We start from the raw sequence: 24108 nt of genomic DNA on the forward strand, positions 1-24108 counted from the left end.
GGTGTTCCCCAGCCTCTCCATTCCCAGTGTGCCTTTGTGCTGGCCACACACCTCCCTCAGCCCCTGCTCCCCAACACACACACAGGGATTTACCTTTTCTTCTGGGCACAGCTTTTGCTTAAACCATGCTCCCCTCCCATCCTTAAACAATTTAGCCCCTGTGATGATTCAATTTCTTTAGTCAGAGAGGGAATTACATTTGCTGATGGAATAAAGAGAAGAGCAGATTAAAAGAAAAAGTATCCATTGTTTCTTACAGTCAGAGAAGAGATTTCACTGGAGGAGATGGGCATTTCATTCTGTTTGCCTAGCATTGCACAGAAACCTGGTTTTATCAGCACAAAGTGCTTGACTGTCTCTCCGGGTAGAATTCTAATGTGAAATTACAATTTAAATTCCAGTCTTTTCACACCAATAAAGCTCTTGTGATAAGAGACCATTTCAATGTAAAAAAATCCACAACATTTTTCTTTTTTTAAAGGAGTTTGGTGATGTGATCAGCTCTGAAACACCAGGTAGCAGTGATGACCGGTATCACTGACTGTAAGCAAAGTAAGCCCCAGCCTAAACAAACCTGGGGTTATTTCTAGAAGCAGGAAGGCAGGTGGGAGTTTCAGTGGCTTGCAAGCACACATGCCCACCATTCAGCCTTTATGAATGGCTCCCTACAGATGGAGACACAGCTGAGGAATCAGCTTCCACTCTTCTCTTTTTAGCAACATCACATCACTCACTGCAGGGCAAATACCCCACTAATATTCCAGACAACCTAAAGGTCCTCCAGGAAAAAGCTTCTCTTGTTGAGCTCTGTGGTTGAACACACAGAACATAAACTTGGTTTGGGTCAAAGATATGACCTTTTCACTCTTAATCCTTATTTCTCCTAACACCTCCCCACAAAGAAATGTAGCTAAGTTCCAGCCAAGGTATTGGACTCACAGGAAACACAAAAGTCAAAGAATGAAAATATGTTCCCATAGATAAACCAGCCCTTCCCTAATTGCATTCAAATGTGTAAATATTTTATAATGCTGAGAAACTGTGGTGCTTAGAGCACAGACCAAATTACCCAGTGAAGGAAACTCCACTGGATATTACATTTTTTTCTTTGGATTTACTTTTAAAAGTAAACATTTATTTAGAAATAAGCTCTTTTAAATACCTACTAAAAACTGGGGGGGAGGGGGGAAGGCAAATAAAAAAAAATCTTACAAGGTATTTTATAAACTTGACACATTCTGGAACACCAAAATAATTCCCTAACATTTTGCTGAAGTTTGGTATTGTGTACGTAGAGAACTACTAGCAGTCATTACTCATAGAAAAACAAGATTATTGTTGTACCCACCTTGACTTAGTTTTGATCACAATTAAAGTTCCATATTTCATATGAACTCTTTCCTCTAACAGGTTTTAGGACCATAAAGAACTGTCTTGCTCTAGGCAAGATAATTCCTAGTTATTTTCATTTATCAGCTATCAATAACAAACAAAAATATCTACCCAGGGGATAAAATAGTAAAATAACAGCTAATATGGCACTGAAAAATAATGGTTTATTTACATAATCCCACTTGACTTTGCTTTCAGCCCTTTTGCCATCCTGAATCCCAGCATTGCAAAGAAATCAGTGTAATGGTGATGCCTGTATCAACTAGTTAGAGTTATGTAAATGTAAAGCTGTTTAACTCAGGACTTGGTAACTCATGACAAAAAAACTAAGTCAGCTTCTTCTGCCAGTGGGTGCAAAGATGACAGATCCTGGTCCTGCTCTTGGATGAGCACAAATGCTTTCTGACACATTTACCCTTTGTATTCCAGAGAGAAAATGACATGCCTGTTACCCTCCAAACACCAATGGAAAAATCCTGGTTCCCCAAACGTTTCAGGCTGGCACCCCAGCACACAACACTGGTCCTGTGCATGCAGAGGACTAAAATTCATGGCAGTTGTTTTTCACCACTGTACACACAATAGCTGTGTGACTCTAACTCTGTAAATGATGCTTGACCTTGGTTTTCCATACTGCAGCTTTAGTCACAAATACAGGAAGACTGACAGGGAAGAACTTGGAGTTTTTCTGCCTCAATATAGAACACTTGCTGCACAGCTGTCTCTGGCCCACCAGATTAAAAGAAAACCCAACACCAGATTAAAAGAAAACCCAACACCTCTGACATGCACTGCATTCCCAGCTCTTCCTTTTGTCTGCCCAGCCTAAGCAATGCCAGGATTTGACAGCAGATCATTGCCTGCAACTGAGATGTGCAGAAAATGTGCCCAGCCACAAGTACAAGAGAAGAGAGGGGGCCTTGCTCCATTCCCAATCTGTGCCTCACAGCACACAGGGACTGACAGGGAGGCTGAAAGAGAATCCCCAGTGAAGATGCTCCCCCTCCATCCCCACAGGCAGAGTCGCAGAGATCAGTGCCGGGAGAAGGCAAGGCCAAACTCACTGCCACAAGCAACAAGGAGCAGTGCTATTTAAAGTGTCCTAAATATACATGCTTGCAGGTGGGAGCTAAAAAGGCTCAACACCCCACCTGAAATTCTGCCCCAGGCCTGCCCTGGCAGAGCTAATGCCCCAGGTTTCCAAGCTGCTGGAACCAGCTGCAGCGTTTTCCTGTTGTGGCACGTGTGGTGTGAAAGCAGCATGTGCTCTGCAGAGCTCCTACTCAATAACCAAATACTTGACTCTTCAACACAGAAAGAAAGAACCAAACAACACATAACACTAAACAACACACAGTGTTCTCACTAAAGCATGAATATCTATACAATTTTCCAATTGGAGCTTAGTTTTCTGGAAGCAATTAAAGTCAATTGATATGTAATATATACTACCTATTATATAGCATATATAATGTATATAGTAATAATACATGTAATATATATATTACATATATATAATTTTGGATCATCCTGTATATCAAGCAGTTAACTCCCACCTTTATGACACTTAAACAAGTCAGATACATCTATAAATCCATTCTGTACATCTCCCAAATACAATGTTTGGCTAAAAATTGTTGGCATCTTAGAAGATGCAATTGCAGACCCAGAATATTAAAAAAGGAATAACAAAATAACTCAGACCCAGAATATTAAAAAAGGAATAACAAAAAAAACCATTAAATTTAAAAAAAAAAAAACAACCAAAATTCTCAGCTGCTTTGCATATAAGGTTGATCTTGATTATGGTAACTTTGTCAATGCTGCCATTGTTTTGCCAGAGACAAAAAAGAAACTGCAGGTATGAAGCAGAAGTTATTTACTCTGTCAGTATGCAGGTCAGATAAAATGCCAGGTGGATCAGGCACATACACTGTCATTTACCAGGAACTGTCCCTTACTCCTGGCACTTAGGCATACACTGGGAATATTTTGATCACACTTAAAATTAATTTGTGCATACATAAACTCCACTCGAAGACAACCCTTAAGCACCAGGTTGTTGAATAAGGACTTGATTATCAAGATAAACATATTTTTTAAGATACATCTGGGTGCAAATATTTGGGTTTACTGCCCCATATTGCAGGTTTCTACAGATTTCTTATTATCCAAAGAGCTCCAATAGCAGCCATGGGGGGAGTTCCCCATCCTGGCACAGGCACATTCCCTATCAGCAGACAGGGAAGCCCCAAGGCGAGCACTCACCAGCTCCAGGCACTGCCGGTGCCCGTAGGCAGCCGCGTAATGCACGGTGTTGTAGCCCTCCTTGTCCTGGATGGAGGGGTTGGCATCGTTCTGGAGAAGGAACTCGAGACACCTGTGGACAATTCACTGGGGTAAATGTGGGCTCCCAAGATTTAACAGGCTCATCCCTTGCTGCAGCTGGAAGTGGCACTGAAATCTGGCAGTGAATCCTGTACTTCGAGCAGCAAATCACTTCTCACCAACAGCTCCTCACATTCACCATGTTTTTAAAAAGAAAATCCCCACTCCTCTTTGAAGATCAACTTCATGGAAAAGATCTTCAACCAAACTCTCGTGGCTACTCTAGTCTACAAAATTGATTTTCTGTTACAAAACCTGAAAGATTCCGTATATATGACATAAACAGCCTAGAACTGCTACTCCTCACACAAAAACTCAGATATCAAACCATCAGTCTCCAAACATGCACTAGGGCAGGCTGGAAAAAAAAAGATTTAACTGAGTTACATGAATTTATTCTCTTCTTTATTGACTTTTTTTTCAATCATGTTTTTCAAAAGATCCCTTTTACTCTTTCTAGCTCTTGCCACTTTCTCTTATACCATCAAGGTACTGTCATTTTGTTATTAGTACTTCCTTGCCTAGCCTGTAATCTGGAGTGAATGTAAGGCCATTATATCATAAAGGGGATTAAAAAAAACCATTAAGCAAACAGATGAAAATGTTAATCCAAGTGAATGCATTGAGAAAGCCATTGGCTACTTCCTTTTGCAATGTACAGACTGTGCATGACACTACAGACACTGCGTGATACTAAAGCACATGATATTAAAGAACTATAAAATTATTGAAGCTGTGCATCTTCCATTAAGAAACAGCAACAAGCACAGAAACAGAAATACCAGGGAATATGTGCACAGAGAAAAGAGTGGAGCTTTTTCCTTTAGGTTAGCCCTCATTGAAGCCAAGCATTGTTTTTAGCAGAGCAAAGGACAAGCAAGAGCAGAGTGTAAGGCTGCAAGCCAAAGCCGTGGCATTCTCCAGGAATGAAGTCTAACTGTATTTGTGACACCAAACTTACAATGCAGCTTCTTTTTCCTTCATCTCAGTGGCTCTTTCAAGTTCTTCAGCATTTTCATGGGAGTTACCTAAAATATTCTTTCTTCTTAGCACAGAGGACAGAAAAATGCAACTTATTCTCAAAATACCACACCGGTGATTTTGATGCAGTCTGCTACCCACCCCCAACCTCCTCTTCAAGGAGCTGACTTCCTCCAGCCAGCAATGAGGATTATTCTGAGTTAAATGAGTGCACTGCATAGGTCTGCAGGTAGTTAGTTTTCAAAGCTGGGGAGACAACCATAGTGTGGCAGTTTATTGTCCCACAGGTGAATGCCGGAAGAAAAATAATTTTTAATTCTGGTTTCTATCAGGTACAGTTTGACCAACATTTTCTACAATCCTTCTGTTTCAACCACAGCAATGTTTTTTTCTTTTCCAGAGAGTAACTCAGGATTACTACACTTTGCTTTCTCCTGCAGTAAGCTGCTGGTTCTTCTCTAGCACTTAGGATTTAGAGCAACTTTAATCACTGATACTAAATCACTGTCTTGAGTCTGCATGAGCTGACTGGCCTCACTTTCTGTCAAATATCTTGGCAACACTGTGTGATCTCAGTCAGGTTCTTCTCCCTGCTCATTAACTACCCACATCCAGAGTTAATGATGAACATTCTTTGGAATGAGATCGCCTGACCTTGCAAGTTTTTTGACATTCAGCAGGAAAAAAAAAAGATTTGCTGACCTATAAAATCATGGTCTGCAAATAGCATTTGATCTATGTAATAAGGCTTCTTCCAGAACATCTCAAACTGAAAAATTTAACGAGAAGACAGCATCACCACATCAGAATCAATTTAGGTTTGGATTGTGAGGCCAAATAAAAGCCATATACTTCTTCCAGAGTTCAGGATGTGACTAAAATAAGCTTTTTTTTTTTTTTTTTAAATGAGGGATAAAAGTAGAAACATCCTGAAGTTAACCAAGAGCTTGTTTAAATGCAGGAACCTCACCTACCAAGAACCAAAAGCTGAAAAACACACACTGAATCATCATTCTCAACCCCCCCAAGTAACACCTCACCCTGGTAGGACAGAATTAGAAACAGTCAGTGGTGAAAGCCTTCCTACAAGCTTACACGGGTTTTCATGCCAAGCACAGACCTCTGATGACTCTGCCTCCTTTCTCCCCAGCACTGTCCAGGTTTGAGGGTGATGGGGAAGACCTTTTTTATATCAGCACTATCACAGAAAATTATGAAGAAGCTCTCGAGGCTCTAATGTGGCATTCAGAACTCTGCCATAAAGTTAAACCAGACTTCCCCTGCCATGGCACTGAGGTGGAGCTCTGTTGGGAGAGATGCAGCTGTACTTTCACCACACCTCACTATACAAGAAAGCAAAAACTAGATCCTTAGTGTCTAGAGACAGACACTGTGAGACAGAAAAACATAGGATGACCTAAAATAAATACAGTTTGCTAACAGTTTTAAGAGAGAACTAACAGGATAATTAAGTCTGGTTTATACAGTATGTTATAAGGAAGAGATTGGCAGAATGTTCAACTACCTGGAAATTAAAATTGCAGTCAGAAACCACAGCATTTCTAAGTTTTGCAGCTGTTTCCCCCCCTTCTCACAAGAACACCACTGCGTTCTGACAAAGGCTATTCCTCAGACATCTCTCTAAAAAGGCAACCTGTTTGGACAGGGTGAGCATTTTTATCTGCTCTGACAGTGGAGTGAGACTGATGGTTAGATCCATCCCATCCTTCCCACGAATCTGTCAAAATGCCCAATATCTGTCTGTCACTGCAGTCCCCCTCAGAAAACCTCTCCTCCTGCTCTATCCCTTCTGATGGACTTGCAAAGCAAATGCAGAAAATTCTCTGAGCTTAATCTTGTGAGGAAACCACAGAGGGGAAAACAGAGGACACAACACTGTGAAAATAGTTCTGTAGGGCAGGCTGGCTGCAGAACTGTGTCCTCCTCCAGAGGTAAACCGTGGAGCTGAAATGCCACATCATCTGGGGGCTTGGCTTCCAGTCACAGCAACCCACTGTGGAGCTATGCACACATCTGAGAGAAATTCCTGTGCTAGTGGGATCATTCTTTTGGCTCAAACAGCAGAGCACCATGAAGAGACTAAAATGACACTGGTTTAGTGAAACACTTGAGGCAGGAGTTCCCCAGAGCTCTCTTACTTTCTGTCCATGTCAGAAGCAGCAGCGTAGTGCAAAGGGGTGCGTCCCCAGTCGTCCGTTTCATTAATATTGGCTCCTGTTGTCACCAGGGTCTCAATGCAGTGGAAATGACAATTTGCAGCTGCATAGTGCAAAGGTGTCCTGGAACATAAGTGGCAATTTGTTACCTCATATTCCAACATGTACTGAGGAGGATAAAGATAAATCTTCATTGCTGCGTTCCTACAGATTTCCAGCAGTCAATATCAGCGCTTTCTTTTATGGAAATTTAACAAAATATTGCACTAATAGGAAGTTCTGGTACTGCTACGAAGCCTAACAGGACACAGAGCATCAATCTGTGTCCTGCAAACAGCCTAAAGCCTGTGAGAGCCTCTGCTGTGGCCCTGCAGACACGCTCCTTCTCCCAGCTGGGAGGCAGAGCACAGCACCCTGTCCATCACAGCATCTTGTACAGCTGGCATAGCAACGCTTTCTGAGGGGGGAAAACCCCCCAGGAAGCACAGCCAATGGCAGCTGTCCTGCCATCATAGCTCAGGTGCTGTCTTGGGAACACCAGCACAAGAATTTAGGCAGTAAGGAAAAAAGAAAAGCTGTGATATTTTTAAAAAGAAAAACTCAAGAGGGTGGGATAGCCTTAATGGATTTAATGAAGCCTGCACCTGTGGGGCTGGCATGAAACTGCAGCAGCAAGGGTTCTGCAGAGAAGGCCAAACTACCTGATTTTGCTGCCATTTTTCATAGAACATATGATTTTCAGTCTGAGGTGGCCTTTCTTCCTTGCCTGATAGATTCTTTCTTTTTTAAAAGAGCTTTGTAATTTACCTACCTTCCACATTTGTCCTTCTTATTAAAATCTGCTCCACTGCTTTGCAAGAGTTTTATACATTCTACATTACTGGAAAGAGAAGTAAAGAAAACAAAACGTGAATAAAACAGAAGCTTACACCTGCATTTCCCCCTGCCCCCCAAAAGGAAAAAGTTACTCTAGTTATTTTTGTATTATTTGCTGTGCAAAAACTATAACATAAAATTCAATCAAACAGAAAGTGAAGCTCTAAAAATAAATTATTTTCTTTTTATTTTTTCACTAGAAAACCTCAATCTTCTCTTCTGCAGAAGAAAATAATTAATTTTCCAAAGAGAGCACAGTAAATGTGATCAGTATGTTTGGAAATTTTCAATGGCAGCTGTACTGTAGTGCACCCATTCTGACCTGGTATTTTATAAGGGAACTTTAAAATTAAGTTGTTGCTAGCTTATGAAATGCCAGTCTAATAATGAAGAGGTGACATTTAACGAAATCCACCCCCACTCAGCAGAGCATTCAACAGTAAGCACTTTGCTCAAATCCTGTTTATTTAACGAAATATAATCACAAGAATCACTTGTAGGTATATTCTGATATGATTTGTTGACTATTGATGGATTTAAGCCCATCTCCAAGTGCTTTGTTAGCAAAGGGGTGTGGCTATTATAGCGATTGTCACATCAACACTGCATTTATAAAAGCGGAGGAGAATTTACCACATCCTGGCGCTTTCTTCGTCTTGTTTAAAGCCAGGTAATTTTTAATAGAAAACAAACCAGCTGCATTCTGAGATCTTTTGTAATTCAAGAAAATAAATGTAGGACTCCGAGCCAGAAAATGACAAAGTAGTGCAGCACTTTCCAAGACTGCTTGTGTTTCACAGGGGCATCACTTGTGCTCACAATCAGATGAGCAGACCTTTGAAATTCTTTCCCTAGCACCCATGCAACTCCCATTAATGTGATGGCAGTAAGAGGCCTGTGTCAGGAAATACACTAATGGCTTTTGTAGATCTCCAACTACAGAAAAAAAAGGGACTGGGTGCAATAATGCAATATTTTGGTGTATGTCGATCCCAACTCTAAATTGCTGTTGCATAAAATAACTATGGAACACTCACCACAATGCACTAAAAATAAAAACGCTTGCTAGTGATGACAATCATAATAAACCACTGGGAAAATATGGTTTATTTTCATGAGTCACTTTTGCTTCTTACTGAAGCCTCTCCTTCTCTTTATGACTTCCAGGATGTTTTTAGTATCCTTCTGGGGTGCAGCCTTATCAAAGAGGTAGCATCTGAACAATATTAAAATAATCTCCATCCAAGTAACTGTCATACCTCTTACACTAAAGTGAAAAAAGTATCAAGATAAATAATACCAAAACAATAATAAAACCAATATTTGGATCAATTTTATTAGGGTTTGGGGTTTTTTTCCCCTCAGAAACAAAAACTTTGTGATACAGATTTTGGTCCACTGAGAAGAAAAAGCAACTTCCAGAATGACTGCCAAGTATTTGCTGTGGATGAGCATTTCTGCTTATTATAACCACAGAGAATTCAAGGGCTGTAGCCAAGGCTCCATTTCAGCAGTCTTCTGAGCCATAAAGTACTCAAACAGAAGAGTCAAAACTCAATGCTTGCCAAACATTGTGTCCTTTTGCTAGATTAACCTCTCAACACTTCACTGACTGGATTATCTGGAAATATTTAAAATAACTGGATGCTACATTTACATCTTAAATTGAAGCATTTCAATTTCCACTTTGATTTCACTTTTCTGCCCTTCCAGCACTTTTCAGGAACGCATCACCCTGAGAGAGGGGCAGCCTTCTCACTTTCTAATTTGGAGGCTGTGGGTTTGGTTTTGGTTATTTTTTTGTTGTTGCTTTGGTTCATTGTTTTTTCTTTTAGAAACTTATTGCACCTGAAAAATGAAAGAGAGGGAGATGAACTACATTTGAACTCCAAGGCTGCAACCTGATGGGCACTGCTGCACAGCTGCATTTTCGGACAAGGACATGCTCCAGAGATGGAGGCCAGGAGTACCTCCCCTGCCAGCAGCATGCCAGGAGCTCCAGCTCCTCACTGGGTGTTCCCCACAGACCGATGCTTTCCTGGAGACTGCTGGCCCATTGGTGACTGTTGAGGCCTGAAAGCTGAAACAGCCTTCTCAGGGCATGAAAAGGAAGAGTATTCCCCTCTGCCTGAAACGCATGCTTCAAATCAACCCAGCTCACCCTACACAAGGGCAGGGGCAAAAGAGAGCCTAAAATGACCCAAACTATAGCATCAGACTGCCTTGCACAGCAATAAATTCCTCTGTGGATAGCACAGCCAAGCTGGCTGGCCCCAAATGTGCCCCAGGATGCCCTAGAGCAGCCCCAGTGCAGGTACTCACCCTCCGGCAGCGGCCGCGTGCAGGCACGTTCTCCCGAAGCTGTCGGGGGTGTCTATGTCAAAGCCTGCAGACAGCACGTGCTCATTACTAAACAAGGACACTATGCTATACTTTTGTCCTAGTTAAACCACAGGAAACATCGCAGAGACAGAAAAATCAGTTAGTTGGGAAGAAAGCAGAAGGCAAGGCACAGTCAGAGAGGCTGGCACGGGGACGGCGAGCAGCTGCTGGCACTGGCAGCGCTATAAAAGAGGAGCTGTGACAGTGACGGGAGCCTATTTCTACACCCAGCTCCTCCACACCCCTGTCTGCAGCCTGGGATGGGTGTTTGGGAGGCTGAGACAGCAGGACAGGAAGACAGAGAACATGGAGACATGAGGAAGAACCACAGAGTCAGCCTAAACATGAACTGGGGCTGTTTTCATGGCGTGTGGTTGTCAGATTGGGAAGAGGCTTCCAGCAGCACATGGGGATATTCATCAAGATGCACGAGGCCAAGGCTGCAGCCTGACAGTGCTAACTGTGGTCATCCAGAGTGTTTTCTCTTCCTGTCTAGTGGTCAAGGCCAGAGCACACCAAGTCTCAATATAATAGGGTATGTAATTACCATTTTTCACATTTCTTTTATACCCTACAGGACTCAAGTTAAGGGGGAAAAGTAGTTGTAGGACATTTTACATGTTAAGTAATGAAGGAGTTTTCTAGAAAACTCATATGATCTGGGTCAGGATTTTTTAACTCATAGGAACTCTTGCCTGGAAAAAGCAGAATTTGGGATTTGGCCACTAATTACTGACTCGTTTGAAATGGTTGCATAAGTAAGTTCTGGCTCCTCTGCTTTGGGCTCTGGTGAGGATCCCAAGCCTGTTCTCTTTACACTGCACTTCCATTCATTTTCCCTCTGATGCCCCCAGAGCTTTGGCCAGCCTAAGTTCTTAACTACAGATTCAAAAACACACTTTAGCTGCATGCAAAATACATCATCATCATCATCAGTGAACTGTAAATCCCTGTGCCAGTGCAGACCCCAAGAAGATAATTTCAGAATTACTCCTCTGGTGGGCAAGGGGGAGAATCCCCAAAGCAAAACAAGATCTCACATTCCTACAGTTTGGAAAGGGCTTCTAAATTCTCTCCCTCCCCAGAGTCTAAACTCTCTGAACCTGCAGGGAGAAAAGAGCTTTGGACATGAACAACACAGGAAGTACCAGCATGGCTTTGGGAAAGCCTTGCATGCTCTGGTGCACTGCCCCACACAGCCCAACACAGCAGCACTTTCATTAGAATAACTCACAACAAACATGGAAAGGGGCTGCAAGCAGCACAGACAAACACTGCTCGAGTTCCAGGGACACTGGGGGATTTACTCACCCGATGACAACAATTTCCTGCAGCAGTCTGAGTGGGCATTCAGTGCTGCTAAGTGTAAAGGGAACATGTTGTGGATCCCACACCTGAAAGGGACAACAGCCTTGTGAGAAAATGCAGGTTATATACACACACAGCACATCAAAAGCTCCTTGCAGAAAGGCAACATTTTCTCATGCTTTTCTAGGAAGATTCTTTCTTGGTGCCTGCCATTATTTTTATCTGTATTTCCTTAACAGCCTTCTTGAGAGTTAAAAATATTCTGATGTAGCAAAATCTTGGCATTTTGCTTTGAACAGAATGTGGCAGGATGGTTTGCAAAAGTTCCAGGCGAAGCCAAGGTAGGGGAGGAAGTAAGAGAGCAGATACTGCTTGGAGACAATTGCCCAGTGAGCCACAAATTTCTGCACCAGCTACACATACAGCAACTGCCATTCTGAGGGAAATGTAAATGCCAAAATCTTCTCTATATTATTTCTAAAATTTTTTTTTGGCAGATGACTCTTCACACTTTCCTTTAGGCTCCCATGTCAGTTTTCCTCCACAGCCTAAGAACTAATAATCTAATCTTCCTATTTGCTCCAGCTACTCTCCTCACCTCCCCTTTCACTTTTTCCACCCTCTTTTCAATCACACAATAAACTTTCAGAGCAGACATGATGGGTAAGAAAAGAAAGGGCGCCTTTAGATTGAGCCTGTTTATCATTAGTCTAATTCCATATCAGGCAAACATGTAGTTTTTAAACAAGCTGAGCACTCAGCAACTTTAATTAATATCAGGAAATCATGCCAGTTCAGTCCCTAGGCATGCCACTGCTCACTGTCTTAGAATGCTTTTGGGTCTGGACATCTTGGTGTCTTTCATTCAGCATTGTTTTGTGCAAAGCATCTTGTTATTCTAGAAATATTATCCTGCTGGCAGCTCTCCAAGTGCACATAAACATGGAGCCTCTGAAAACAACTAGCTTGACAAGATTATCATCTACTGCCTGCTCCAGCAGTTTTTTTTTTAAATTACAAACTCCGGAACAATAGCAGATGGATTCCTATCAGTCCTTCACTTCTGTGAGACAATTGGTGGATGGGAGAGTATGATCATCTCATGGGAGATTGATTTCAGATACAGACCCAAAGACAAAAGATCTTGTCTTTCTAGACACCATAAATCATAATTACTTAGGAAGCTTAAGACAATAATTTTATGTGGATGTTTACAAATATATCTTGCTATCTCCAGGATTTTATACATAAATGTATTTAACTAATTTGGGTTTGTTTTCAAAAATTTATTATTTCCTGAACCCACAGGCCCATTCTTTCTCTGTCTTCACATGTCCTCCTTGCTGCTTCACTACACTGACTTGTGCTGCCATACAGATTTGAATTTTACTATTAGCAGCATCTATATCTTAGAGTAAATCTATTAAGAGATGATCTGACAGCCTGTTCTTTGAAGAAAACATTGCAAGCTCCACTGAGCTGCTGCATCTGTACAAACAGGTTGCATTTTCTAGCCATGGATTCACTTATTTAAGGGAACATTGGACATTGCATATTTCCCTCTGCCTCCTCCTCTACCTAGTTATCTAACACAGTACTATTCATCTTTTTGGTCAAGATTTCCACCCAGCAGATGTTTTGGCTGGTTTCCACTGAAATCCACTATCTGCACCTTTGCTAGCCTGTGTCCCATTTCTGCAGTGCTGTTCACACTGGTTCCTCCTATCACCTGCACACTTTCCCTTGTAGTCCATTGCCTTAAAGCCTGGCCAAGCTGTCTGCACTGGTGAACACTGCTGCAGAATTTTCGCTCCTAAACCTATTTGGGGAGCTCACCCAGAGTTATTTACATGCAGCACATATTGAAAGCACATTTAGCACAGGCAGTAGCATCATTTCCATCTGCCTGCTATCTCTGAGCCAACTTCTTATTTCACTTATTTCTGCTGCTGGAAAAAGTATTTTATTTGATCAATGTTCCAGTTACCCAACTGTGAAATAGAAATTTCTAACTGGACAACCCTGATTCCAAGAGTGGAGTGGGCTATCCCAGTGCATCTCACTTTCCCTTAAAACCTCAAGATAATAGTGACTGACTGTACTGGAGAAGGAGAGAGGAAAAAACTACATTTCTGTTAAGATACCAAGATCTTCATGCTAGCTGTATTAATAAAACCCAGTGACAGTAGCTGGAACCTGTGGAATTGCATTATTCATGCCAATTGAAGATCTGTTCCACCTTCTGAGTTTGTAGGGTGACAGTTGTACTTAGCAAAGAAGAATGGGCAAATGTGTCACTTGCATGAACACCACCAAGCAAATAAACAAAATACTGAGAGCTGCAATTCTCTCCCAAATTCAAACCAGTCATTTGCATTTGAAAGCAGGGTTTCCTAACTAGGTACATCAAGAGAAGCCCCTGATTTCTAGGGCAGGTTCTATGTAAAAGAAAAATTATATTTTAGAGACATGTGGAGGTAATTTCCAAAACCTTACATTCATGAAATCAGATGTTGCTCTGAAACACCTGGTACAGATATCCCTCATGGCACTACATTATCCTGATCTCATACCCCTGTTTTTATGTCCAGGTTTGCTACTTCCTTTTGACAGACCCTAGGAACCTGAGCATAACTAAACAATACTCAAGAACTCTCTGTGTGTATATATATACACACACACATCCCTACTCCATGTACATTACCACCACTGTCCCACATCAATGCTTCAGGGAAAAGAAGCAGTGCTTGTGCAACCTGTAATCACGCAAGTGGGCACAACAGGAACTGAGCAGAGTTTGCTTCCCCTGCACACTTCCCAATTGTTCATATTTTAGTCTCATGTCACCCACTGAAGTACAGTACAATTATGCTTGTCAGTTTTAACCTTCCCACTTCAGAAGCAGTTGTGTTTCCAGGCATTGGACATGACACTTGATCCTTACAAACAAGCTCCACTTGAGGCACCTACTTGGCAGTATCGGCTCCGCTGGTTATGAGGGTGTTGATCAAAAGCTCGTGTCCGTATCTTGCAGCCACGTGCAGAGGCGTGTTACCATCCTTATCTACACAGTCGATTTCCCCTCCTGCAGAAGAGATTTTCATACAGATTAACACTGAAAAAGTCAGCATGAACCAGGGACCACAAGTGCTGTTTGTCTCAGCACCATGAGCAGCCCCAAGCTGCTCTCTTAGCCACAGAGACACTGAGTTTCCCAGAGCAAGGACCAGCACACAGCAAGCTCTCAGCTCTCAGCCATGGTCTGGCAGCAGCACTCGCACCTCCCTCTCCACCTGCAGTGGTGGGGGAGAGTGGTGGGAATGGGATGATGTACAAGGGTCAGGTACATGATTTGGATTTGCTGCCTATCTAAAGGTACAAATGGGTGCCCTGAAATAAACTACAAAATAATCTGCTGAAACTGCACCCTCATTTGTAAAGGCATTGCCACTCAGCCTTATCTGTACAACAGTGTGAATTAGAGTTCACTCCAGAGGCCATCAGGAACACACTGCAAACAAATGTGCTGTGTGCTTTTTGTGTGTCTTACCAGAGCACAACCAAACAGTGCTTATGTAGAACTTTTCCTTTTGCAATTTAAACCTGGCATCTTGTGTTTTATTCACATAAGGAGGAAAAATGGATTATTTCTTTAGATAGATTACAGGCAAGTCCCTGTTTTCTTTTTGGACCAAGAACTGTAACTTTTTCAGTCTCTCCTTGCCAGTCAGGTTTACTGCACTCCAACTATTCTCTCTTTCCCCCAGTCCTCTCCAGCTGGCCTGCATCCTTGTGGAAGCAAAAGCCAAAACCAGTACTACAGCTAACATCTCCCAATGCTGAGCTAAGCAAACAGGATTACTTCATGCCTGCTGGCTACACTCCTATCTGTGCACTCCCGGACATTGCACAGCACCATGGACATCCATTATCCATTTCTTTAAGCACCACAACACTGCTGACTTGTGGTCAACAACTTTCTGATCCTCTACAAGCCCCAGATCCCTTCTGGAGGGACTGCCACCCACCTGGCTGTTGACATTCTGAACTTGTCCAGCTGATACTCCTGCCTCTGTGGGTGATTTTTCTTTTGCTAAACTTGCATTACAACCTCTGTCTCCAGTTCTACAGGATCATTTTTCATTCTGACTCCACCTTCTGCCAAACTAAGTCTCTCCCAACTCCATTTTTTTTCTCCAAATGTTAAAAGCACATTTTCTATTCCATTATCCAAGCATCTAATGAAAATACTGAATAGTTCCAGACTCAGAGGGGAAACTGAAAACTCCCTCACTACACCTTCCATTTCAACAACAATTCATTTATTACTAATCTCTGAGTGTAGTTTTACAATCAATTATGCACTAGCACTGTAGTATTTTAATACTCTGCTGGTTTGCTGTGAGAATGCTTCCTGAAAGCATGTAAAAAGTCTTGCTAACATCAGGATATGGTAATATTTACTACATGTCTGCTACTCACAGGGTTTAATTGCAACAGGAAGAGCTCTAGTAAAGCACTACACAACATGCCCTGAGAAGCTGTGGATTCCCCATTCCTGGAAGTGTTCAAGGACAGGCTGGATGAGGCTCTGAGAAACCTGATCTAGTACAAGGCATGCCCTCCCCATGGCAGACAGGCTACAACTAGATGATATTTAAGGTTCCTTCCAACCTTTCTAATTTCTAATTTTTTAATGGTGAATGAAGGTCAGTGAAATGCTTGAACAGGTTCCCTGGGGTAGAGCATCCACCAGAGGAGGTCCACAAACAGAACTGCACACGGAAAAGTCAGAAAACTGTGCTGTGTTTACAAAGCCTATTAAACTGCTGTAGAAGAGAACTGTGATGTTCCAGCTTCTTTTACTCTTGAGAAATCTATGCAAGATATTGCCCACTTTGGCTGACCTATGTAACATTCCCCAGCATTTCTTTTTCCTCATTTTTAAATAAAGGTATCACACTTGCAGTTTTCCAATTTTAAGGTAATCCATTCTTCATCTACAAGCTGCTAGACACAGCAACCAGAAATTGAGACACAGTTAGCCAGCTCATTAAGTACTGCAGAATGAAACTCTATTGCTTTAAATCATTGACATTTCATCTTCCCCAAGATCCCATGGCAATGAGGCATAAAGTCACTTGCAATGAGATCTGTGTACAACACTAAAATTAGAGGGGCAGAAAAACAAGAAAGAAAAAAGTGAAACCCAAGTAAGTGGAAGAAGAGTAGAGAGGCCTGAAGGGCACATGAAGAACTGCCAGTCCTCTCGCACACAAATCCAACAGTGAGCAAACAATGGCTCTAAGCCTAAGCCTATTAGACTAAACGACTAAAAACTGCAGTAAAGCACAGTTTCTTGCATTTTGCCCCAACCCCCTTTTATTATTACTTCTTTTTTAATCCCAGGAGAGAGATAACAATTTGCATGATGACCTGAAAGAAGCATGATCTACTGGAGACCTCCATTTTAAAAGACAATCTTGTTTAAATGTGTCATTACATTTAAAGCACAATTGTTCAACCATCTCCAATATTTCACACTTCAGTTCCAAGTTGGGATTTTGGAAAACAAAAAAAACCAAGCAATGAACAAAGCCCAGATCATCCTGTCTCAGGGAGTAGCCCAAACTGGGAAGCTTAAGTAAAGAATCAGTAATAGCAACCTCTGTCATTCAGAAACAGACCTCTGCCAGATCTCCAACAAGAATAATTGCTATATTCTATAGTATTCTTGGACAAAAAAAGTTGCCTGAAAAATGACAGATAATCAGGAATCCTGGCTATGCCAGAACAAACAAGGCAGTACTGCTCCTCCCTGCTGAGTACATATGCAACACTTCATGGAGACAGTGGCAAGGGATGGTGAGAAAAGCACAGCTGCTGAGTGCAGAGTAGAAAAAATGGTTTGAGCTCTAAGAACACCAGGGCTCCCAAAGGAGGACAACGAGAAAATTGTACATCTTTCTCAGCAGAAAAAAGGCCTGAATACACCTATGAACTCTTGCTTTCAGGTTAAGAATCTCAGTAGATCATCTGGCCCACTGTCAGCTGGAAGATTATGGAATTTTGTTACCAACCAAAATCTGAGGTTGTGATGACATGATGGAATGAGGGCTGTCAGTTCAGCTCAAAGGCAGAAGTTCATGGAGCTGCCCTCTGGGCCAGAAGAACTGAAAACTGCAACAGTGGACACGCCTGATCTCTGGGAGAGCCAGCCACTCCAGGGGCTCCCAGAAACTCACCGTTCTGGATGAGGGTCTGCGAGCGCGTGAACCTCCCATGGACAGCTGTCATGTGCAGGGGGCTCTTCCCATCCTTACTCTGCCAGGAACGAAACACAGCACTGCTTTAGCATGTGAAGGCTTATGAAAGCAAAGATACAGCGAGTACAGAGCAATGTTTTGGGTTTTACAGAAAGAAACAGACCAGGAAATCTGAGCAATGAGAAAAGAAATGGGAGTGGTACCGGCCTCCACTCACATCACTTCATGTTTATTGGCATGGGGTTTCACCTTCACTGGCAAGCACAATCCCTAACTTCTTCCTAATAATTCTGAGTTTAAACAGTGCATTGACTATTCACTTATCTTAAGGGACTTGCCAGAGATGTTAAATGCTGGAAGTTAAATGGCAGTTTCATAGATGGGAAACTGAAATTCAAAAATTTTTAAGAAAAGTAGCCAAAATCTTGTATGAACTCAGAAGACCTCAAGTTTTCTAATAGTTATACCAGTACCCTCTGTTGGATAACAGCAAGTTCCTTTCAGCTTCATCAGCTTCATCAAGACTGTTCCTTCAAGAATATTCAGATATCCTAAGCAGCATCAGAGTTTGTAAGCTGGGGGTCTAAAGTAGGTAACAAGCAACCCTGGAAAGGGAACTTTTTGGAGTCAGGTTTAATTAAATCTATATTATATGGGGAAGAAAAACACTAAAAAGGAATAGTTCTTTGACTTAGCACCATTCCCTGAGATAACATTTTGACAGAGCTCTTGGGACTATATTTTAGTACTTTTTCATGTCTTCATGAAAGTGGTTGGCCTGGAGTTTAGAGCTCTTATTTCATTTATCAAGGCACTGCAAGCTCCCCTGCTGGGATGTAATCTCACCCAAACAGTTTCATGATCAACATTCTCAGCATCACTCCAATTCCATCAAGGATTTAGAGCCATGCTGTAGCTGTTGTTACAATTTCCTCCTGAGACATGTAAAATAGGCTAAAGTAAAACTGTAAAGCTGGTATTCAAGTTTTACCTGAATATTAACATCTGCCCCATTATTCACTAGTAGTTCAAGACACAGTGCTCCATGAGTGGAGGCAGCAGCAAAATGCAAGGGGGTGAATCCATTGTTATTAGGCTGATTTACATTAGCACCATAGTCAATCAGCTCATTAACAACAGAGTCCTGACCATTGTAACAGGCAATGTGAAGTGCAGTATTTCCATAGATGTTCATCTCATCAATCTGAAATGAGACAAGGAGACATAGTTAAAATTACAGACATCGGCTTAGCATTTACGTAATGTGTCACACGCTGCAAATGGAAATAGCTGGAGGCCTGAACTGTCATAGGGCATAGTTCTCACCAGCACATTTCATCAACAAGTTATACTCCCAGACAGCTTCCCTTGGAAAGCTTTACCTTTCCTATTATTAACTTTTTATCCTACTGACAATTTCTAAAACCAGTGTGAAGCTTAAAGCTGATAGCAGGACTACATAATGACTATATTGATGACAAAATTCCTAACAAGCTGGAAAGATTTTCAATATAAGTGGAAAAGCAGGATGAATAAAAAGCTCACAATCTTTATATTTAAAAAGATTACAACAGTGACTATTGAGTTTTTGTGAACAGAACCAGGCATAACAGCTGTTTACAGTTTTATTTTGGATAGGGAGTGGGGGTATCTGAGTGAAAGCAATGTGAAAGTGCACAGATATTTACACTTCAATAAGAAACCACTTTCAGTAGCTCAGTATTATAAAGATGTAATTAAGATTACATTACTTCTTGATGGCCAACTTAGTATTCAACGGCTTTTCTGTAAAACAGGACAAGACAGATTGCACAAAAGACTCGGGAATGGCATGAACAGTCTTCCATGAAACACAGGCGTCTCTAAGATCATATCCCCAGTGGTGGAGAATGTGGAACTTAAAGGGACTTATTAGCATAGCACTGTTAATAACAGGAAACAGCTATTCCCCTTCACAGCCAACAGCCTGTGAACATGAGCTTTTGATAATTTTCTGGCAGGTCAAGTCAGCTGAAAATACCATGGCAAAAGCAATGTCTTTATTGTGATTAACTGTCTGATCAGGCTCCTCTGGTCATCTCACCACTGCTTTGAGGAATTGGCAATAACAAGAAGTCTGTGCCCTGAAGGAAAAAGTTATTTTCCAGAGTGAAAACAATCTATCTGCTACAGAGGAAATAAAGGTCTGTAAACTGAAACAGCCTGAGCTGCTGTTTAGTAAAGTACTCAGTGTATAAACTGAGAACAACCATTCAGTGTATCAAAGGAAATGCTGACCCAAGGAAAATTTCAATACTCCATCTTCTTCTGCAGGAACAGGATGTACCTCCTGATTCCTTCAGCAAGGTGGCCTGCAATTTACTGTCCATATCAGACTTTCTTTAATACAGAATGTGTCCTGACTCTTGAACCAATAAACCACATGAAGCATGAGGCGGTCTGGAAAATGGGACCCCTTTTCTTTAGAAGTCCCTTTCTTTAGCAGCATCCATAAGAAAGAAGAAAATACTATCTCTAAATAGAAATAAAGTGCACATTACCACATACCTCCACCCCCAGGTTAAGGAGTTGTTTCACAATGTTAATCTGCCCATTGGATGCAGCTGCATGAAGTGGGGTGTAACCCTTCTTGTCTTTACAAGTCACTTCTGCACCATGATTAATCAGTAAGGCAACAACTTCCAGGTGACCTTCAAAAGAGAAAAGAGAGTAATCAATGAGGAGGCCATCCCACAGCATCACTTCTCCCAGATTACTGCTTTCTTGCTAACACACTGCCCTTTCACTGCTGTTTCAAAGTGCTCCCACAGCTTTACAAAGGAAGAAAAAGCATTTTCATAAACGTTTCTAATCCTAGCTCTAGGCCATCTGCAGAAATCCATGCATTCACCTTCTCCAAATGTGTCAAATTTCTCTTTACTGAATTGATTTTCCAGTTGCCAAAAGAACAAAACCACACCTCTTTTCCATTTATTTCTCTCAAGCCAACAGAGTGTGTTTTATTCTCCCTCTTACAGAGCATAGTGATACAGTGAGCACAGGAGCATGGCAATGCAAGTCTCCCAAAACAGCATCCTATTGATGTCACCTGCAAACACAACTGCTAAAACTTCTTGGGTTTTGTTAGAGATAAAAAATAACCTTAATAAATTATAAAATTAAGAGGAACATCTTATTGCTTCACACTGAGACAGAACTGTCTGTCTTAGAATTAAACATTTATTATGTCAAACACCATACAAAGTTGTGCTCCATCTGGGTTGCACAGCACTTTCATGACAAGGGCAGCTCTGTCATGTGCAGGACCTAGGAAACCATATGTACAAAGTCTATAGATAATTAGTGTCCAAAAATAATTAAATATTCCAGAAACTCTGTGAGGGTTTACAGCTCTCATCTCATTATCTAACTTCTGTCTAAAATGCACTACAGACTCCATTGCTAATTTAGGCCTTAGATGTTATCTAAATACTTTTAAAAGTGCATAATGAATTTCTGAAAACATTTAAATGGAAAAGAGGAGTGGAATTGCACAGCACAATGTAAGAGCCTTTCAAATCTAGAGTGAAGTTCAAAGCTCATTAGCTCAAAAGCCACATCACAGTTGTTGGCAAGAGCCTTTCCATCTGTGTCTGTGTATATCAAAAAAACATACAATATGCTTTTCTCACAGTTGGATATCTCCTATTATCTCATTCCTAAAAGTGGCAGGATTAAAATAAAGATTTCTGACATGTCAAATAAAGAGTTCCTGGCTGAGGGTGCGCAGCTCCCTACCAATTGTAACCTGAAATATACAGCTTGGCCAACAAAAGCTCTTGAACAAGCATGACCACTATCACAGGCAATCTTGTATTTTTGAATTATAATGTCCCACTGTAAGAAATTTTCCTTTAACCTGAAAGGAATAATAAGGCAAACTGCTTGAATTAGGCAGTATATGGTAACACCACTTATTTTTTGAGGAGATATTCAGTTGCTCTTGTCCACTCTGGAATAAAAGGTGACAATATTCTCCTAACAGGAAGAAAGTGCCTATTGTGCATTTCCTAAGAATATCATTACCTAGCTGCTTATACACTGCAATAATCAACAAAATTTTTAGTCACAGTTATCTGCATTTCATTGAAAGTATCTTTTAGCAAAAACTGAAACAAATATAACCTGGATTTTTTTCTAGCACAAATATAGTTCAGGTATGACTTAGAGTCAGGATAAGAAGACCAAAACGAAAAAGCAACACAAAAACCCCACAATTAACTGTCTTAAAAAGGAAATCACAGCCAAGATCTCCCTAGCTGCAAACCCATAAATGGACAGTGTTTATTTAGATCAGCTGAACCCTTCCCTCTTCAGGGGAATTACAACACTCTCTTTCCATGGCCAGGTCTCTTCCTGTCCATTTTAAGACATACTACCCATTTGTGAATAGGAAATGAAAAAGAAGGAGCAGCAGCCCAAGCCTTACCCATGTACGCTGCCCAGTGAAGAGCTCTTCTGTCCTTTTTGTCAAAAGCATTGATGTTTGCCCCCTTGGCTAAGAGCAAGTTCACCATCTAGAAGTAACAAGAGAAGGTAAACCAACCCTCCAGATCACACACTCGAAGGTTTATAACAAACCAATCTTGCAATAAAGCTGGGATCACAAAATGCTGCATTTGAATGATCCTTTTGATATTCTCTATCAAAAATTTTCAGATTATGACAGTTAGACAAAGACATTACTGTCTCTTTCCTACAGTCCAGTGTTTTAAAAGACAAACACCATCACCATTTTACAGGACCTACCATTCCTCTTTCTTCTTTTAATTACAGTACAACTCATCAACTTTCATTGACAGAAGCTTACTGTTCCAGTCTAAGAGTTTTTATTCCCTACCTAAATCTTCAGGTGTGGAATGGGAAAAAGAGGATCCTTAAACACAGATCTAAAGACTATCAAAACCTAGGAGGCAAAAACCTAAGGGATTTATTTACGTAAGCTTTTTCATATAGTTAAATAACAATACTAGGAAGGTTTGCTTGTATAAGTAGGGAAAAACAGAAGCACGTTTTATAGAAGGCCAATTAGAAAAGCAAAGTGACTGGATCTCACACAGCTGCATGTTTCTTCAGCATGAAACAAATCCACCAGTTTTCCCTTCTTTCCATTCTGCCACTCTTATTTTCACAGGCACTCCAGCTCCAAAGATGCCAGGAGACCCCAGAGCTGCTGGAAGCAGTGGCACAGCTGGCTCTCCAGGAGTGCACGCACACCTCACTCATAGCCTGGCTCTACACAGCCACTGCTGTGTTCCTGCAGGTAGGAAACCCCTCCCGCAGTCTGGGAAGCACCAAGTGACATCAACCCTGGGGCTCAGGGACACGGGGCTCAGTCTAGACCCAGCCACAGTGGGTCTAGACTGAGCACAAGAGTTGAGTGTAGACTGGTACTAGACTAGAGTCTTGTGGGGAGATAGAATGTAAGAAAATAAAGATAGTGCAGAAGGTAATCTCACCCCTGAAGAGTTTGCAGCTGATTACCAAAAATTAGGAGCAGGCCTGCCCTTAACAGGCCACAGCTGTGTCCCATGAGGATGAGTTCTATAAAAGAATGGGTTAGCTGGCTGAGAAGCAAGCTGGAGTTTGTCGGCTGTGCTGAGAAAAAGGAGGAGTCAGTGCTGTGAGGAGCTGCCCATGAGAAATCACCAAGGAGATATGGAACTTTTGCAATAAGATAACAACAGAGTCCAGACTGTGCCTAGCACAAGAGTACAGAATGAGGCAGGAGCTTGGCTGGCAGTGCTCACCTCGATGTGGCCGTTGAGCGCGGCGTGGTGCAGCGCCGTGCGCCCGCCGCGGTCCGACACGTTGACGCTGCTCAGCAGGGGGATCAGGATCTCGGCACACTTCACAGCCTTGTTGGCAGCTGCCACGTGCAGCGGGGTCTGCCAGTTCTTGTCCCGGGCATTGACGTCGGCCGAGTGCTTGATGAGCACCTGCACGGCTTCCTGCAAGGGCAGCACAGCCACAGCCCTCAGCTCCAGCAAACGCACGGTGCGGCCCCGACAGCTCCGGCACGCAGCTGCCGTGTCACACACGGCACGCGGGCCAGCAGTCATCCCAACCACCTCCTAGGCTTCTGCAATGGCATTGTCCATTCAAATGGCTCAGCACACATCACTCTGCTGTCACTGGGAGCAGTAAAAAGGCCTCACAGTCAAAACTTGCCAGGTGGATTTAAGCATGTCCTATGCAGAGAGCCCATCCTGTTTGGTTGATTAACCATCAGTACCTCATAGCTGTGCTTCCAGTGAAGAAATGAACTCACTTGAGCCATTCCTGCCATCAGTGATGGG

General features: G+C 42.0%; 1 protein-coding gene across 12 annotated transcripts in view; it reads right to left on the bottom strand.

Moving 5' to 3' along the window:
• Positions 1-24108, bottom strand: part of ANKRD44 (ankyrin repeat domain 44) — a 132672-nt gene that overhangs the window by 27890 nt on the left and 80674 nt on the right. For 5 of the 12 annotated variants that reach the window (XM_077181211.1, XM_077181215.1, XM_077181208.1 and 2 more), the window contains exons 5-16: positions 23560-23760; positions 22239-22326; positions 20318-20460; positions 18762-18974; positions 17750-17828; positions 14475-14589; positions 11508-11590; positions 10137-10254; positions 7750-7818; positions 6921-7061; positions 4742-4825; positions 3661-3772 (exon numbers count right to left, since the gene is read on the bottom strand). In XM_077181211.1, the coding sequence (XP_077037326.1) occupies positions 3661-3772; positions 4742-4825; positions 6921-7061; positions 7750-7818; positions 10137-10254; positions 11508-11590; positions 14475-14589; positions 17750-17828; positions 18762-18974; positions 20318-20460; positions 22239-22326; positions 23560-23760 (1446 nt within the window). The remainder of the gene's footprint in view (positions 1-3660; positions 3773-4741; positions 4826-6920; positions 7062-7749; positions 7819-10136; positions 10255-11507; positions 11591-14474; positions 14590-17749; positions 17829-18761; positions 18975-20317; positions 20461-22238; positions 22327-23559; positions 23761-24108) is intronic. The other 7 variants (XM_077181217.1, XM_077181212.1, XM_077181209.1 and 4 more) reach the window with 3 other exon arrangements.

The sequence above is a fragment of the Agelaius phoeniceus genome, chromosome 7, assembly GCF_051311805.1.
Source record: "Agelaius phoeniceus isolate bAgePho1 chromosome 7, bAgePho1.hap1, whole genome shotgun sequence".
NCBI classification, from domain to species: Eukaryota; Metazoa; Chordata; class Aves; order Passeriformes; family Icteridae; genus Agelaius; species Agelaius phoeniceus.